At 39.5% G+C, this 16,778-nt stretch overlaps 1 protein-coding gene across 3 annotated transcripts in view; it reads left to right on the plus strand.

The window, feature by feature from the left end:
* The window catches only part of ccdc18 (coiled-coil domain containing 18), a 37,771-nt gene that overhangs the window by 20,271 nt on the left and 722 nt on the right, over positions 1-16,778 (plus strand). For 2 of the 3 annotated variants that reach the window (XM_061798699.1, XM_061798700.1), the window contains 8 exons: positions 157-370; positions 1,096-1,195; positions 1,284-1,415; positions 4,776-4,889; positions 4,994-5,131; positions 7,354-7,743; positions 10,061-10,717; positions 12,003-12,296. In XM_061798699.1, coding sequence (XP_061654683.1) covers positions 157-370; positions 1,096-1,195; positions 1,284-1,415; positions 4,776-4,889; positions 4,994-5,131; positions 7,354-7,743; positions 10,061-10,717; positions 12,003-12,023 — 1,766 coding nt within the window. In that variant the 3' untranslated portion in view covers positions 12,024-12,296. Of the gene's footprint in view, positions 1-156; positions 371-1,095; positions 1,196-1,283; positions 1,416-4,775; positions 4,890-4,993; positions 5,132-7,353; positions 7,744-10,060; positions 10,718-12,002; positions 12,297-16,778 lie in introns of those variants that run through there. The other variant, XR_009791958.1, reaches the window with a different exon arrangement.

Raw genomic sequence — 16,778 nt, forward strand, 5'->3', positions numbered from 1 at the left:
GGGTATGACGCGATAGACCTAAAAAACAAAAAAATCTGGGATGTAGCGGGGCCCGTGGTAGGTGAGGTGCGATATAGCTGGGGGAACCCTGTAAGCCAGTTTGTCAGCTTCACATTCTATTTCATGCCGCTCATAATTCTCTTCTCCTGTCTTTAGTGGTGGACCTGGAGGAGAAGCTCCATCGCTGCGAGGCAGACAAGCACAACTGCGTCCAGAGGGTCCAGCTCCTGGACGGCCAGCTGCAGACCGTGCAAAAGGAGCTGGCAGAGACTCTCACGCAGCTCCAGTTGCTCAAGGACGTCCTGCAGAAGAGCCAAACCATTGCCGACGAACGGCAAGTGGAGGTGGAAAAACTGAGCATACGGCTTAGGTGAGGCTACGCTCCCTCGTGAACTCTTCCACGGACGTGATGGAGTCATGCCGAGCTCTTATTTTGTGTCTTCTGTGTTTGAAACAATTGTTCTTTTCTAGAACCATATCATGACATTTTTATACTTTTCTTACTGGGAGTTCATATAATGATTGTGATGTAACGATATGCACATCTGTATATGATGTAATCTTTTCCATTTGAGCTGAAAAATGTCTTGTAATTCCGTGTAACAAATGTTAAGCTTATTGATCATACATTCTTTTTGTGATGTAATCATTTACTATTTCAAGACAGTATATACTGTACCACTGATCTATAAAGCCTTTTTGTAACCTATTGCCTACAGCTACTTTACACAAAGCACTCAAGGGAACATACATTAACAATATATAGATTTCACTGTATGACTGCAAGACTTCAGTTCATTGGTCTTCACACACTACACGTTAGTGTCCCTCAGAGCATAAGCAAAGCCCCCCAAAAAAAATTTCAAAAAACAACCCCGCTCCTTAAAATGTGCTTTAATAATCTCATACACACAAAAATGACACTAAAATATGCAGTCTAATCTGCCTTCTCACTTGCTGTGCAACATGGATAAGAAATGCACAAATATAAAACTATTGATTATAGACCTCTACTCATGTTCACAATCATTAATTAGATATTAACATGGTTTTATTAATAAGGTAATGTGCGTGCGTGTACGTGCATGTTCACAGTGAGACCCAGAGGGAGTTGGAAGAGAGGACTCATGAGGTTTTAGATATGGACAGTGCCCTGAAGGAAAGACAGGGGGAGCTCCAGCGGAGAGCAACACTGGTACAGCATAGATTTTTATCTGTAGTACATTAGGTGTTATTTCTGGACAACACTTATATATGCTTCCGTCTCGCTGTCTGTTCCTCAGCTGGGCCAGCTGGATGTGGCCATCCGGGAGCACAAGCAGGAAATGGAGATCAAGGTGAAGGCACTGGAACGCAGTCTGGAGGCCAGAGAGGAAGAGCTGAGAGATGTACAGAGGGAACTCGGGGAAACAAAGGTCAGGTGTAGAATAAGACTGCACAAGAATTGTGTAAAGGGTAGGTTCTTATATTATGGACAACTTGTGGTTGTGGATTTTGCCGTTCAGCTCTTGTGCAGAATGGACTCAAAGTTGGACATGCATTCAAAGGTTTCAAGGCCAAATTAAGTTCACTTGTCAAGTTATTGTGCATTTTAGGTTTATCCTAGGTAGTAGGATTCCTTTTTTTGCACCCAGGTCCGAGTCTTTGATTTTTGAGGATCTGCCGATACAGTCCTGATCCGATACTTCAACAATGCATTATATATAGACACATAAATGTTGCGTGTGTGTGTGTGTGTGTGTGTGTGTGCGTGTGTGTGTATATATATATATATATATATATATATATATATATATGGGCCATACACACACACAAGCTCTAAATTTGATGATACAGTGCACATATTGAACTACTCAGTATGTGTCTTGGCTCAACTCAGGCAACTTCATTATAATAAATAATTTTAAAAAACTGGAATGAGTTTTTAATATAATATTAACCAATACATGAAATATAGCCACGACATTTATGATAATAGAATATTAACACGAAGAAAATTACAGATTAACACTAAACAAATTACAGATTAATGTGTAGGTTCCTTAATAATATTTTCATGTCCCTTAATTGCATGGTGCATTCATATATTTTATTTTCCAGGGACGCGAATAGCACCAATTTGGTGGAATGGTCCATATAAGCTTTAACATAGTATGGGGTGGTGCTCTGACTGAACGCATGGTAAACAATACATTTACATTGTTTTTTATTATTTTAGCATGTGTCTTAATAACTACCATCCATACAGCGACGTAGTTGGTCAGAATCAGAATCAGCTTTATTTGCCAAGTATGTCCAAAAAACACACAAGGAATTTGTCTCCAGTAGTTGGAGCCGCTCTAGTACGACAACTGCTCTTCTACAAACGACACTATTGATAAATGACCTCGTTAAGTGCAACCAGTGTGCAAAAAGCTTGCTTGTCACAAAATAATTCACACTTGTTAAACTTCTATTTGAAGTTAAGTGAATTGAAACGTGTCAAAATTGCTGACCTGTCTGTCATTCTCTCAACTCTGTGACGATGCTGTTCAGCTAGGCGGCTTTATACATCAGGCTTTGCAGACTTATTTAGAAGTATCTTTCGGCTCGCCCTGAGTGGCATGTAAGTAAAAATTTTCACATCGTGTTTCGTTGTCTGAAAACCTGCACAAATTTAGCGGACAAAGACATCGCTCCTTCACGCAATGCTGCAGAGGGCCAATAGAATCAGCGCAAGTGTGTCTGTTACAGGCACTCGATACCAGTCCTAAAATTAACCCGAAAAGTTACATTATGTAATTTTAAAATAAGATATTACGGTTCCTTTTGGTAAGATATTTGCACCTTTGGATTATCTTAGCATTTTATAACCTTAAAAATTTCCAAAAATGGGTCAAATCTAATCTTTTTCAACCGATCTCGATTAGCTGAAAATCACATCGGAGTCGATGACGTTCGCATCACGGTCGGATTGGATCATCCCGACTAGGTGTGTATATTTGGGTACACCAGGAGGCACTTGAGCAATGTCATGTGAATAAGATATAACAGACTTGACCAAAGTCACAAGATCCCAATTGAAAAAGTACAGCGCATGTGACAGCCTAGATAAAGAACAGAGCGAACTGTTGTTTTGGGGATAAAATACTGTATATCCTGTGGTTCATGGTACAAGTATGGCCGGTGGAAATGCAGCTCTTAAAACTTTTTGGTCGATCTATCTATTTTGGCTGTTGCCTTTAGGGACAATTTGAAATCATATTTTTTGATAAATCTGTCTGTCTAGTTAATCTTTTCTATCTTGCATTATACGTCACTTACCATTAGCACTGCAGCATTAACAGTGCTGCAATTTTGACACTGACAGAAAAAAGGTCATTTTAATTTAGAATTTGGGACAGGATCACTGAAAGCTGCTCTTTGCCATGGAGCCGTGGGTCCGCCAGTTGCATTTCGTAGTTGATTTACCACTAAATAGCAATACCTGTCCATAACAGACATCTTTCTACCTCATTAAAATGGACAAATTAATCTTATTATTAATCATTCATTCATCTTCCGTTCCGCTTATACTCACTAGGGTCACGGGTGTGCTGTAGCCTATCCCAGCAATCTTCGGGCGAGAGGCAGGGTACACCCTGAACTGGTCGCCAGCTAATCGCAGGGCACATAGGCTGTGAGGCAGATATGCTAACCAGTCGTCCACTGTGCCGCCTATTATTATTAATATATCAATGTTCATCGAAAGTAATAGTTATTTAGAATCATAAAGAAGTTGAGATGAGGTAGGAGACAATATGTTTTGTCTTCCTACTCCTTTTTGATTGTGTAATTTACTAACTTGATTTTTAAAATATATTTTAATCTTTTTATTTTGTTGTTCTCTTTTGGGATGTCATTCTTACATATTCAAAATGAAGAATTCAGTTCACTCTATAAATATTTAAATAGCACACTCCATTGTGTTTTTGTAAAAGTCAGTCAGTTATTACCTTTGAAAAAGGAGAACATGTAATATAGCTGTTGTATTGGATAGTGAATACATTTAGATTGTACAGGCATACGCCATCTTGTTCCTTATGAGTGTATCGTTAGATCATTGTTTCCCCACCTTTATAGAGCCAAGGCACATATTTCACAGAAAAACAAGAATCACAAGGCACACCACCCTAAAAAAATGTCACAAAAATATGTATATAGGTATATTGAAAGAATGATATGCTTGTCTCAATTTATTCACAAATGTGAGTCATGATGCTACACAATATTAGTTTAAACAGCATGAGAGTCCATTTAATGAAATGAAGCACCGCAGGTCGACGCCTCTGAAGAAGTGGTCCTCATCGGTCTTGTCACGGTGCAGTGCAGAATCCTCCACGCCAACATACCTTACTTTGCTCATCGCCACCTAGCCCCCTCTCTGAGCAGGAGAGGAGTGGGGAGGAGAGAAGAGAACCGGCTGTAAAATAGGCCAAAATCCAGATATCAGGGGTGAGAGAGTTGCATACTACTGTATAGGTGTGGTTTAACCAAAGGCGACTTGCTCAGTGTGAAATCAGGGCCTGTTTAGTAGAACACAAAGCTATTATTCTGTCGTATAAATGACAACAAGGTGGATTCAAAGGTTAATTGTACCTTCTGCCATCGAGTGGAAGAGCATTTCATTGTTCTGCCTGAGTCGTTGGCATAGATGAACAAAGGTAGTAAATAAATAATACATTTCAGACCAATTGAGTGAAAATTTCCCATGCACACCTGATGAGCTCTTAAATGTGAATGATGCTGTGTTTCAGGACTCCCATCAGCATAGACTTCAGACCTTACTGCAGGAGCTTGAAAAAGCTCAGCGTCACTGTGACGCTCTCACGTCACAACTGGATGCCATCAAGCTGCAGGAGAAGGAGCAGGTAAACACCATTGAGTAGCTTGATGTGGTAAATGTATGCACGCCATAGCTTCACTGCTTCCAAGACCGGGCGTGGTGGGGTCTAATGTGTATATACATGAGCAGGATGTGAGGATGCGCCATGCAGAGGAAGAGCTGGCTCTGAAGGAGACACGCTGGCAGGAGTCAGAGGCCAGGTTGCAGAACATTGTCGCTTGTCTTGAGCGGGAGCTGGATCTGGAGCGGGATCAACACAACAACGAGGTACACCACACTCCGATGTTGAGACTTGTTTCTATTCTTTTCGATACACTTTTGAGAGAGTCAAATATTAGCAACAATTACAAACAATTCCGTACCTTTGCAAACTACAATCACAATCAAATACAGTAATCCCACACATCTTTACGGTTTGCTATTCACAAATGTACCTATTCACGTTTTTTTGTGCTGTAAATAGGATTTGGTGTCAAGAAGTTATATTTAAGTGGTACATTTTGATGAGCTTCCTATGTCGAGGTAGAGCTGGGTTTAGCTTGGGTTGTTAGTGGAAGTTAGTAGAGTCTTTACAGCATGTGTGACATGAGCACCTCCGGTGCATTTTGTCTAAATAATAATGATAGTGATGATCCATTATGCTTATTTAGTGCTTCTCAGGATAGTCAAAGACACTTCACAATTGCACTTTACAAACACTTTACACCAAGCACAACCATAATGACTAACATTGAAATAAAGTAATGTAGTAGGTAGTGTTCATCAAAAAAGATGCAGAACTTCTATTCCTAAAAAGTATATTTAATATTATTGTAAGCCACTGTAACAATATTAACACTGCACTCAAATATAGGAAATAAAACTACTTAAATAATGATTTAATAACAATGTATTGCACCTGAAAGTTAAAAGATGTACCTTAATGAATGTTTGAAAACAAACAGTTCTGTAAGATTAAATGCAAATTTATTGTCCCTAAAAGTTTAATATAACTGAAACGTATTGAACAAAGTTTAAGCCACTGTAACATGATTTTCTCACATACCACTAGAGGGCGCCCGCGTACTACTAGTGGTAGCAGTACTGCCCTAAAAATCCCTGGCCTAAAGCAAATCATCTTTAAGCCATTTATTTTTAAGTTTGAATTGATATTAAACTGTTTTGGGACCAGAGTTTTTTATGTATTTATGCTTATTTAGGCAATAATAAATAAACATTGTTTTTTTGGGCGGGGGGTTATTTACTGGTGGTTTTTCAATACTTGCTGCGGGGCTTGGTCTCTATCCCCTACAAATAGCGGGGGATTAGTGTAAACTGCATTTTGCTATGCTGCTGTTCTCACATTACATTGTTCAGGTCTGCGTAATGAAAAAAGTCTGAAAAAACCTCCTTCAGTTTGATGTGAGTTCTCAAATAAACTGTTGTTGTCGGTTGGACACAGTCATCATGATACTGTGACAGCCTTTCATAGTTCCTAATTCCTCTTTATTATGTAATATTGAACAATTATTGTCTATTTCCGTCTGGTTTTGTTTCCTCTTTTTAAACGCATGTTCCTTGTTAGTTCCATTTCTCTTTATACCCTAATTTTTACTACATCAGACATCCAGAGGCAGCCACAAATGTCTTACTTCTCAGTGACTGTTTGAATATATATGTAAGTGCAGTGCTGTTTTTGACAGCCATTTTTTAGTCTTGGTTTTAGTCTTTTGGACGAAAATTATTATTAGTCTTAGTCACATTGTAGTCATTTCAATACATGGTAGTTTAGTCCCGTTTTAGTTTGCGAAAATTCAAAAAGATAGCTTTAGTCAAATATATTTTTTAGAATCAACAATAATGATGCATATTTAGTAGTATTTGATAATTCATTTAATAACTTGGACAAAATACTACCATGGTAAAAAAATTAGAACGGCCTTAACTATCAAACAAGTAAAACAAAAATATGATCGCTTATTGACCACATGACTAGCACCCACCCTGTACTTAAGCTTTCTGATATTTCTTTTTGAGCAATGGCCAAAAATATAAAGTTTTTGTACCGTTTGGTATTCTGTATCTGTGTTTTGTGTGTGTGTGTGTGTGTGTGGTCTCTAAAATAAAAATAAATAAATGTACAGTAACTAACTGAAGAGGTATAACTTGGTGTGTTAATGTGCATATCAAAGGGACACTACAGAAATAAGGCACATTAAATCTGGACAAAATATGCGCAAATGGTATCATTCGTTAAGATAACGTAGCGTCAGCTGATGCTAACATTAGCAAACATTGATAAGCATCATAAGAACCTCAACTTCACCAATATAACTGAACTACTACTGTACTTGGGTTTCTTTGTTAGTTGTTGTTCTTTTGCATACCACACTTTGAGAATCACTGAGTCTTCAATTAGCATAACATGCATGTTTTTGGAATGTGTGAGTAAGCCGGAGTGTTCTCAATTCCACCATATGCTAATGTGTGTGATGTTTTTTCCTGGTCAGCTGGAGTCCCTGCAACAGACCCGAGGTCAGCTCCTCAAAGTGTCCTCGCAGATGTCATCCTCGCAGGACAAGCTTGCCTCTAAACTCCACCAGCAGGAGATGCAGCTGGAACAAACTAAGGTGGACCTGGATCTCACCAAAGCCCAAACCAGTCATCTCCAGACCCAATTAGAGCAGAGCCAGAACGGGCTCCTGCAGAGAGAGAGTCAACTGGCGAGGACTCGTAATTTGTATGAGAAAGTCAAGGCTCAGAACAGTCAGCTCCAAATCCAGCTGGAGCAGCTTAGTGCTCAGTTGAAAGAAGCCAGGGTCCAAGCTGCTTGGCTCCAAACTCAGCTTGACTCCTCTCAGAGGTCCATAGAGACCAACAGTGAGTCCCTGCTCATCAAGGTAATGTGCTTTGCTATGTTGCTAAAATCACAAGTGGTCATTACTGTACTCTAGATTTTCCAGTTAGCTATACTTATTTATTTTTCTGACGACTTTTTACTTTAACCCCCTCAGTTGAAAACAGACATCTGTACTTTCTACTATTTACTTTGTCAAAATAGTCGGGTTTCTTTTTAATATCCGTGGTTGACAACATGACATAAAAAAGATGTAAACAGAGGGAAGTAAAGTCAACAATGGTTGAGATTAGAGCTCCTAACGAATGAGTGGCAATTCAGATTCACTCGCGAGCCCGCTTGAAAAAATTAATCCCGTATTATAATGTTTGTATTCGAATGAAAACGAATCAAAGTACGTATTTTTTTCTGACAAGCGCTGCAATGCTTTTTTCACTTCCGCCACCACTTTGACTTACTGCTCATGTGCATATATGCACAGTTGTAGCCACTGTTGTAGCCGATCATGTGGCTCACGGAGCCATAGTCTCCCCCGAGACGATCATCTCCGTGGAAAGAGGTGTCCGATGGCCATAAGGAACTGCACGGATGTATGTGGTAGACTGCGAGCAGCAAGATGAATTGTATGAAGTTATGCGAGATTTATTCAACACATCGTGCCAGATGATTGACGAGAGGGAGCCAGCTACCGCTAACTAGCAGCTGTTGCCAGCCAGCGTGGATTTACACATTTCACAGCACCGAGACCGGCATATACCGTAATTTCTCAGGTATAATGCGCATCCCCCCCCCCAAAAAAAAAAAAATTGTAAAAAGTCAATAGTGCGTATTATACATAGGTATAGGGGATAATGAAAAAAAACTTTAAAATTGTATAAATGTATGCTGCCATCTAGAGGTTATGATAAAGGTGTACACTTTCATTCTAATATGCCACCACCAGCTCGAGGTTATGAGAAAGGCGTGCACTTTGATTCTATTATACCACTGCCACCTAGAGTTTATGAAAAAGGTGTAGCCTACACTTTCATTCCAATATGACAGGGGCATGTATGACTTTGTATATGTACAGTTGTGCTCATAGGTTTACATACCCTGGCAGAATTTGTGAAATCTTGTTTTTTTTTTTTAAATATGATTTATGACTGAACAACAACCATCATTAATTTCTTTATGGTTATGTTTTGTTTAATGATAATGCTTTTCTGGAATGCTTGACAGTTTTGATTTGAATCCCATTAAAATAAAATGAAATGTGCTTCATGTTTTCTTAAAAGATTTGTCCCCATCTTACAAATTCTGCCTGGGTAATCAAACATATGAGCACAATTGTGTTTTCTCATTTCTTAAATAAAAGTAGGGCTGTGAATTTCAAAATAAGAGCAATAAAAAGAAACTATTACATGTTCAAATAAAGTGCTTAACTTCAGAATAATTATTTGAAAAAACTAACAAAATTCAGATAATACTTTTTGATCATATGGGTATAAGCAAAATCATGCTTTGTAAAAATGCATTATACATAGGTAGAAAGGTTTTCCAGAATTTTGAGGTCAACTTTGGGGGTGCGTATTATACATGGGTGCGCATTATACACGAGAAATTACGGTAACAGACCACGACCATGATGCAGCGAGGGATCCTGCTTAAAGTAAGCCATTTTAAACTAAAAAGAAGTCTTTTGGCAACTGCTTTTTCCAGAGGGAAAAGCGGTTGCTAAAATGTGTCAGCTGTCTTCTCTAGTGTTGTGATAAAATCTGAGACCCAAAAAAACTGCAGTACTTAACCAGGGGTTTGATTTTTCATTTGTTGGACAATGGCATCTCTTTATTTCAGAATAGTACAAGGAGTAACCATTACAAGTACATGTACATTTCAGAATCTACTTTTTTTGCTTTTGCTTAATGGAGTTCAATCAGTGACTGACTGCTTCGCACATCCGCCTCACAATTCAGAAGTCGTGGGTTTAAATCCAGGCTCGGGCCTTCCCATTTAGAGTTTGCAAGTTCTCCCAGTGCCTGCGTGGGTTTTCTCCGGTTACCCCAGTTTCCTCCCACATTCAATAAACATGCATGGTAGGTTAAATGAAGACTTCAAATTGTCCATAGGTGTGAATGTGAGTGCGAATGGTTGTTTGTCTATGAGTGCCCTGTGATTGGCTGGCAACCTGTTCAGGGTGTACCCCGTCTCTCGCCCAAATTCAGGTGGAATAGGCTACAGCACACCTGTGACCTTAATGATTATAAGCGGTATAAAAATTGGATTTTAGTGTCTGTACTATTACACAAGTACTTTTGCCACCTCTGAAAATCCCAGAGAATTACTTTTCACTGCCAACCTCTCCTCTCATCCCACTACAGGAGTCTGAGGTTACTCGTCTCCAAGCCAAAATCTCCAGTCTGGAGCGAGCAGCCGAACGTCAGAATCCAGCTGTGTACAATACCCTTAGCTCCCTGTCATCTGCCCATCCTTTGTTACACCCACAAGAGGACTCCTCATCCTCTCACTGCCCTTCTTCCTCTCCCAAGATGCGTCCAGTGAATTCCATCTCTCCACCACACACCCCCTGGACTTCCCTTCCCTGCCAAACCAAAACCTCCCCTCCATCTGATGCAGGCCTTCAGCTGCTGCTGCAGAGTTGCAGCAACGATCTGTCCCTAGAGCTCCCTCCGAGCCTCAAGAGGACACTGAGGGAGGCGCTGAATCAGCAGCCGTGGGAGTCGTCCTGCTCAGACACGATAGACCCCAGCTGGCAGGGACTCAGCAGCACTGAGCCGTCGTCGAGCTGCGAGATCTCCTTCGACCCCCTCACCTACATGGTGGGCGAAACGATCTCCAGCACGGAGGGAACCATGATGGAGGAGGAAGATGGCGAACGGGTAGGGCCGGACACCCCGGGCAACCACACGAGCTCATTGGCAGGAATGTTGCGGTTCGTCAATCAGACTTTAGCCAATCAGAAGGATCCATCCTTGTGGAGCTCCCCGGGGTCATCGCAGAGTGGACATAGCCTTCAGGTAACAGAACCACTCCAATAGAAAATCAAGAAGGACCATTAAAGGAGCCGTGGGCTGTATTCAAAATCACTCCCGATCCTCTATATAGTGCAATTAATGTATCCCGCAATGCATTTAGAAAAGTAGTGGTGAACAACTGAAGGCCACTAGAAAAGCAATATGTAGCCCACTTCATTGTGCCGATACAGGAAGATGATTTTCCTTTTCCCTTTCCCGGGGTATTGTTGGATTTTCGGCACAAGACAAATTTGTGAGTTGTGGTGCGAAAATATCTTTAATATAAGTAGCAACACATCCCCACATTAATGGACATAAAGTGCTTTATTTATTTGTTCAATGTTTATTGCAAAAGGTACACCAGCTGGCGTTGATCCAGTACGTTGCAATGATGGGACAGCAATGGCGTAATTAACATCATACTCAAGTAGTGTTCCAAAGCAATTTTACATTGGACAAAAACTTGGAGTACCTTGACGCATGCCCCAAATTTCTTTAGAATTCCCTATATCAATAGTTTAAACCTTACTGTAAATATACCACAAACTATTATGCCAAAACACTTAAATAGCATTTCAAACTGATCTTACAACATTGTCCTTAAAAATTAATGGCTTACAGATTATTAGATTTATAAAAAAATGCACTGGATATGCGCATCTACATGCGGGGCAGACATGCAGCCAGCCAGCCAAATTTACACTCTAATTTGCTGACGCCCACGTCACTCACCAGGCCAGGCCTCCCTTGTAAATACACGCTCGGAGTCACAGATGTTTGAGTAGAATAGATAATGACCTCAAGTGGACAAAAAATAATACCTCCACCTTACATACACATAATGTGTTGCAATGTTGTTGTTGCCATGCAGAATACATTTTTATCCGATTAATCAATGGGATAATCGGTAGAATACTAGATTCTAAAAATATTCCATAGGTGCAGCCCTACAGACTGCAAACCCAATTTCTAGCAGACTGTCTAAAAAGTCAGTTCATAGAGAACCAGGAGTGGGAATAGTGTGGCTTCTCTGCTACACAAATATTTACTGTAGTTGAGGAGACTTGGACTCAGTTACAACATGTGAGGCTTATATTGAGAAGCCCCATTAATTCACAAAGTGTGCCAAATAACTGACGAAATCTAAATAAAAATCAGTAGTGACAAAGGGAAGGAGAGTTCTAGCCAAACATTGGACATCACTCTTATGTAAGACAACAAGCCCGCCACATTCCCACATCTTGAAATAATTTGTTTTCATTTTGTGAACTGACATGTTTGCCCTCAGATGGATGCCAAGGAGGCATGAAAAGCATTGGAGAGAAGAAGTACTGTTTACATCATCGTCAACCCCATCCTCAACATGTCTTTCTGTTCCTTTTAATGTAAGTTATTCAGTCAAAGTGTTGTGTTGTTGTTTCTGGACACAACCTCAAAAGTGTTTTATTGTACAATTAAACAAGTTACCGCCTGTGAATGATGTTTAAATAGAATGTGTGTGCTTCATGTCAAATGTCTTTCTAAACTACATTCAGAGTTTCCTTTTTTTTATACTTCAATAAATGTTCATTTTTTTTACTAGTGTTATTCTCCAGAGGTGTTTCATTCGAAAGTTCTCATGCTGCTGGTGACTGAGGGGTCCTGTTACCATAGCGACTTTTGCTTTCCAATCCAAGACAGGAATTTTTGGCTCCGGATCCTCAGTGAAGGTCAAATTGAATTTCGAGCATGACTCAAGCTTGTTTGGGTTTGGCATCCAAATGTGCTGATTATATAACAATGGCACAATTAATGGCATTTTAACAAAACCACTGAATTCTCTGTAGATCAACATTTCTCCACATATACAACTGTGCAGCATCCCCACATGGGGTCATTAGGTCAGGGGCCCACCAATGGATGAGCCCCCCAGAGACCCCAACCCTCTAAAGCCTCTGTTTAAAATTGCATTCAAAGCCAATTCTACTAGCTTAGTGAAAACTAGGACTGTCCCTTTTAAAAAAAAAAAAAAAAAAACATTTAATAAGCCAGTGTTTCTCAACCTTTGTTGAGCCAAGGCACATATTAAGAGCAAAACGACAGCACTGTTTCAAATGAATTCGACTAACTGGTGTCATCGTGTGATGGCAAGTATTGCGAACCATACATAGTTGGTGGCCTGTTGCTTTAAATATTTGTCGTAAAGGATTATGGATAACATCATTTTGTAAAGGTTGGCCAGGAGTAACCTATGCTAAAGGTGGTTTACACTTTTCAAGGAGACATCTTTCCAAAGCAATTTTAAAATTCGAAAAACCTTTCTTACAAGTACTTTCCGCTCAGATAGGAAAGGAAAGAAAAGTTCCTAAGCAAAAAACAAAACAAAACAAACAAAAGAAAAACAATTCGATAAAGTCAGATGTTTTACAAGTATCTACATTTTCTGAGGATCATCTCTTTGCTTTTGCATGTTAAGAGCCTTGTATATTGAGGATGTGGTTGACTGTGGCTTGCTGCAATGTTGTGTCAGTGCTCTAGTTCCTCCATTCAACTTCCTATGTTGTATTTTTTTAACAATAGCTGCAGGTTTCACACTGTCTGCATCCTACTTTCAATGTTAGTCTCCATTTTGCGAACTCATGACTTATTTTCAGTATTTTGTCTTCCTGGTACATGCCCATTATAAAGGGATTGACAAGTTTTTTTCCCCCAAAGTCATCTTTATTGTGTGATTAACTGAAGCTATCATAGTTGAGAAGTTTTGCAAATGGTCACCTTAGCAGTGTCATCTTACTTTCTTTCACGACTGGACAAACGAGACAGACGAGTGTTATAGCTGGGCATGTTTGGAAAATACTTTCTGACAAAGCTGCGAGGCTTGAACTGCAGACGTGACTGCCGGGGTTATTTAAAGGCGGATGAAAGTGCAGTCATACACAAACAAAGCACAACTGAGCTAGATAACTCCCAGTGTTGACATACTGTAATTAAACATGTTGCTTTTAGACGGACAACTACCTCGATTGTAGTTAACAGCAGAGGTGGCAATAGTGCGTACACTCTGTACTCAAAGGATTTCACATAACAGCACGGCTACGATCGCCAACACAAGGTAACGCATTGATGTCAGCTAATTTAATATAGCCTACCATGGTTAAAACGTATTGCAGTGTCTCCGCAAGTGGTCAAGGATAGACACAGCCGCCGGAGCACTTTTACACTTTATTGAACAAACGGTACGAACATAAACACGTAATAAGCACATTTATACGCAAGCTGCCAATGGCCACAACTGACCCTGAGTCACTTAACGTCAACAGCCAACCAACTCTACACTCTCATTCGCTGATGCCCACATCATTCACCAGGCCATGCCCCACCTTTTTAAAGCCATACACACCCAAAGTCACAGATACTACAATAGAATGTGGGAATGACAACCCCAGGTGGACATACATAATGCCTGCAAATCATGCATATTATTGTTTATTGATGGAAAATCAGTTCTTATTTGATTACTCAGTCAATGGAATATTCTGTAGAATATTTACTTGATTTAAAAAAAAATAATAATAATAAAATCAATAGCTGCAGCCCTGTACTCAAAGTACAGACAGCTGAAACATTTACATAAGCACAGTAACCAAGTATTTATACTTGATTACTTCCCACCATTGATCATAGGGCTGTTTTTTGGTGTTGTTTTTGACTGCACTACTAATAGCATTTCTCTATGCAAAAGGTGATCTTTTCTGTTTGAAATGGTTTCCACTCTGAATGGGTTATCTGCCTTTGGAGCAATGACTACTTGACACCTCCATTACCACGTTTACAGAGATAAATTGTCACCATGCGGCTGTGCAATTCTTATCTGAGAGACCACACACCCCGAAGCTTCAATTGTAACACACACGGACTACGGCTCAAAGTGTGGCTGTTTTAACATTCAGTAGCATATTCAAACTGTATTTCAGTGGAGTTTTGGAGACATTTGAGGAGCAGCAATGTTTTGGATCAGAACCTCAGAATGTGCTTTATTGTAAGGTCGTGGCCACACTTGTTGCCTTTACATTATTCAAGTCAACCCCCACACATAAAAGGTGGAAGTGGTTACCATGATAACCTTTAAGATTGGACAAACTACCCGTGCCTTGTTGTGGAGCTTATTTTATGCACTATGCTGGAAAAGAAAATGCCCTCCTCCAAACTGTTAAATAGACAGACCGACAGATGGGTAAACTACAAACAAAAACAGAGTATTATTGAGGAATTAAAAGAAAAGAAAATCTAATCTAAACAAGAAAAACAAAGAAGCTCAAATGTCGGTATATGGTAAGTTAAAAACATGTTATTATTGTATCCCCTTTCCGATGGTGGAAGTGGTCATTAAAAAGAGGTTGGAAAAAAATTGGTGTTCCAGTTCTCCATAATGTCCCTTTTAGCCTGACATGATGAGATCCATGAGTAATCCATTGCGGCTGAGGATGTGCACCATCAGCTGTCTCCGGCCTGCCAGCGGGTCCTGTTGTCACTTCCTGTTCAACGATCACACTCGCCCTGGCGCCACCACTCTAGCACCAGTTAGGTATCCTCATGTAAACAAATGGATGGAGTAGGAGATACAGTGAATATAAAAAGTCTACACACACCAGTTCAAATGCCAGGTTTTGGTGATCCATCCATCCATTTTCTGTACCGCTTATCCTCACTTGGGTCGCAGATTTAAATTTTTTTTTAAAAAAAACAGACCAAGATTAATCCTTTTGAAAGTGTTTCCACCAATCAACACGTGTAAGACTTTTTATTTTTATTTCTAGCAGAGGCCTGTAGATTTTGTGTTAACACTGAAATGAATTCTGGGCCATCCTGTCCATTTAATAACCTCCTTTTATTGTTACTCCTTACATGGTTTTGTTTCTGTACAATGTAAACGTAGCCTTGTGTCAATAATGAATACGAACCCCACACCTGGTTCTCGATGAGGATGTAGTGTCCACTTAAGGCTGAATCTGAAAGCCTGACTGTATGGTAAATACTTAGCTTTTTCTTTGGCATTTTGCAAGCTAAGGGTCATTTCAGCAAGACAAGAAATAGGGTGTCTTAAATCAGCTCGAATGCTTGATCCCTGAGGTGTTTTAACAAACACATGGGAATTGTTTTAAATTGTGAAAAAAAATACATAACAATGGGTCTGGCTGGCATATGCTAATTTTGTCATTGATTTATGGCAGTAATTCCCAAACCTTTATTGAGCAGAGGTGCCTATTTTTCATTAAATGACAAACAAAAAGTGTATACAGTGGTGCCTTGAGATACGAGTGACCGAAATTACTTTTAGTTAGTTTTTTGAGATTCGAGCCGTTGTTCGGATGATTATTGTTGCTTTGACTTGCAAGCAAAAATTCAAGATACAAGCATGGTGGAAGTGAACTCAAGTCACATCACATCAAGCAGCAGTTTGACAGATGGTGAACAATTCTTTGTAAAAGAGGCGAGCTGTCTATTGCCACTCCCAGGTGAAGTTCAGTGTCAAACTAAAGGAAATGGAATTGCACGTGTATTTAAAAAAAAGAAAAACAAATAGCTTTGCTTTAGATACTGTAAGTATGTTTAGGTTAATGTTGAAAAAAAAATACAAATGCCATCGACAGACTGATGAATTGCGTCAGTGTTGCAGTGTTATAACTGTTTAAACAATGAATATTTCAACATAAATGGTGGAGCAACACATGTAGACAGACAGTAGAAGAATACAGTCATGTATTCTTTGTTCTGTGAAGGATGACTAATCCTGTGCAATCATCTCTTCATTTCTTTTTATTTTTATTAATATATGTGCACATTGTCCATAAACGTTAAAAAATCTATATATTACTTCAGCGTATTAAGGAGTTTAAACCATCTCCATGTATATTTCTACATCTGTATTATATTGCCCTAGGTGGCCAGCCAAGGCGCGCATATCAGAATGTCCATTAAAGCAGAGAAGAAGAAAAAAAAAAGTAGAAAATGGTTAGATTTTTTTTTACATTCAATAATGTAACTATTGTATATTTTTAGTACAATATAGTCAAATGGAATGGAA

The sequence above is a fragment of the Phyllopteryx taeniolatus genome, chromosome 14 (assembly GCF_024500385.1).
Source record: "Phyllopteryx taeniolatus isolate TA_2022b chromosome 14, UOR_Ptae_1.2, whole genome shotgun sequence".
Classification (NCBI taxonomy): Eukaryota; Metazoa; Chordata; class Actinopteri; order Syngnathiformes; family Syngnathidae; genus Phyllopteryx; species Phyllopteryx taeniolatus.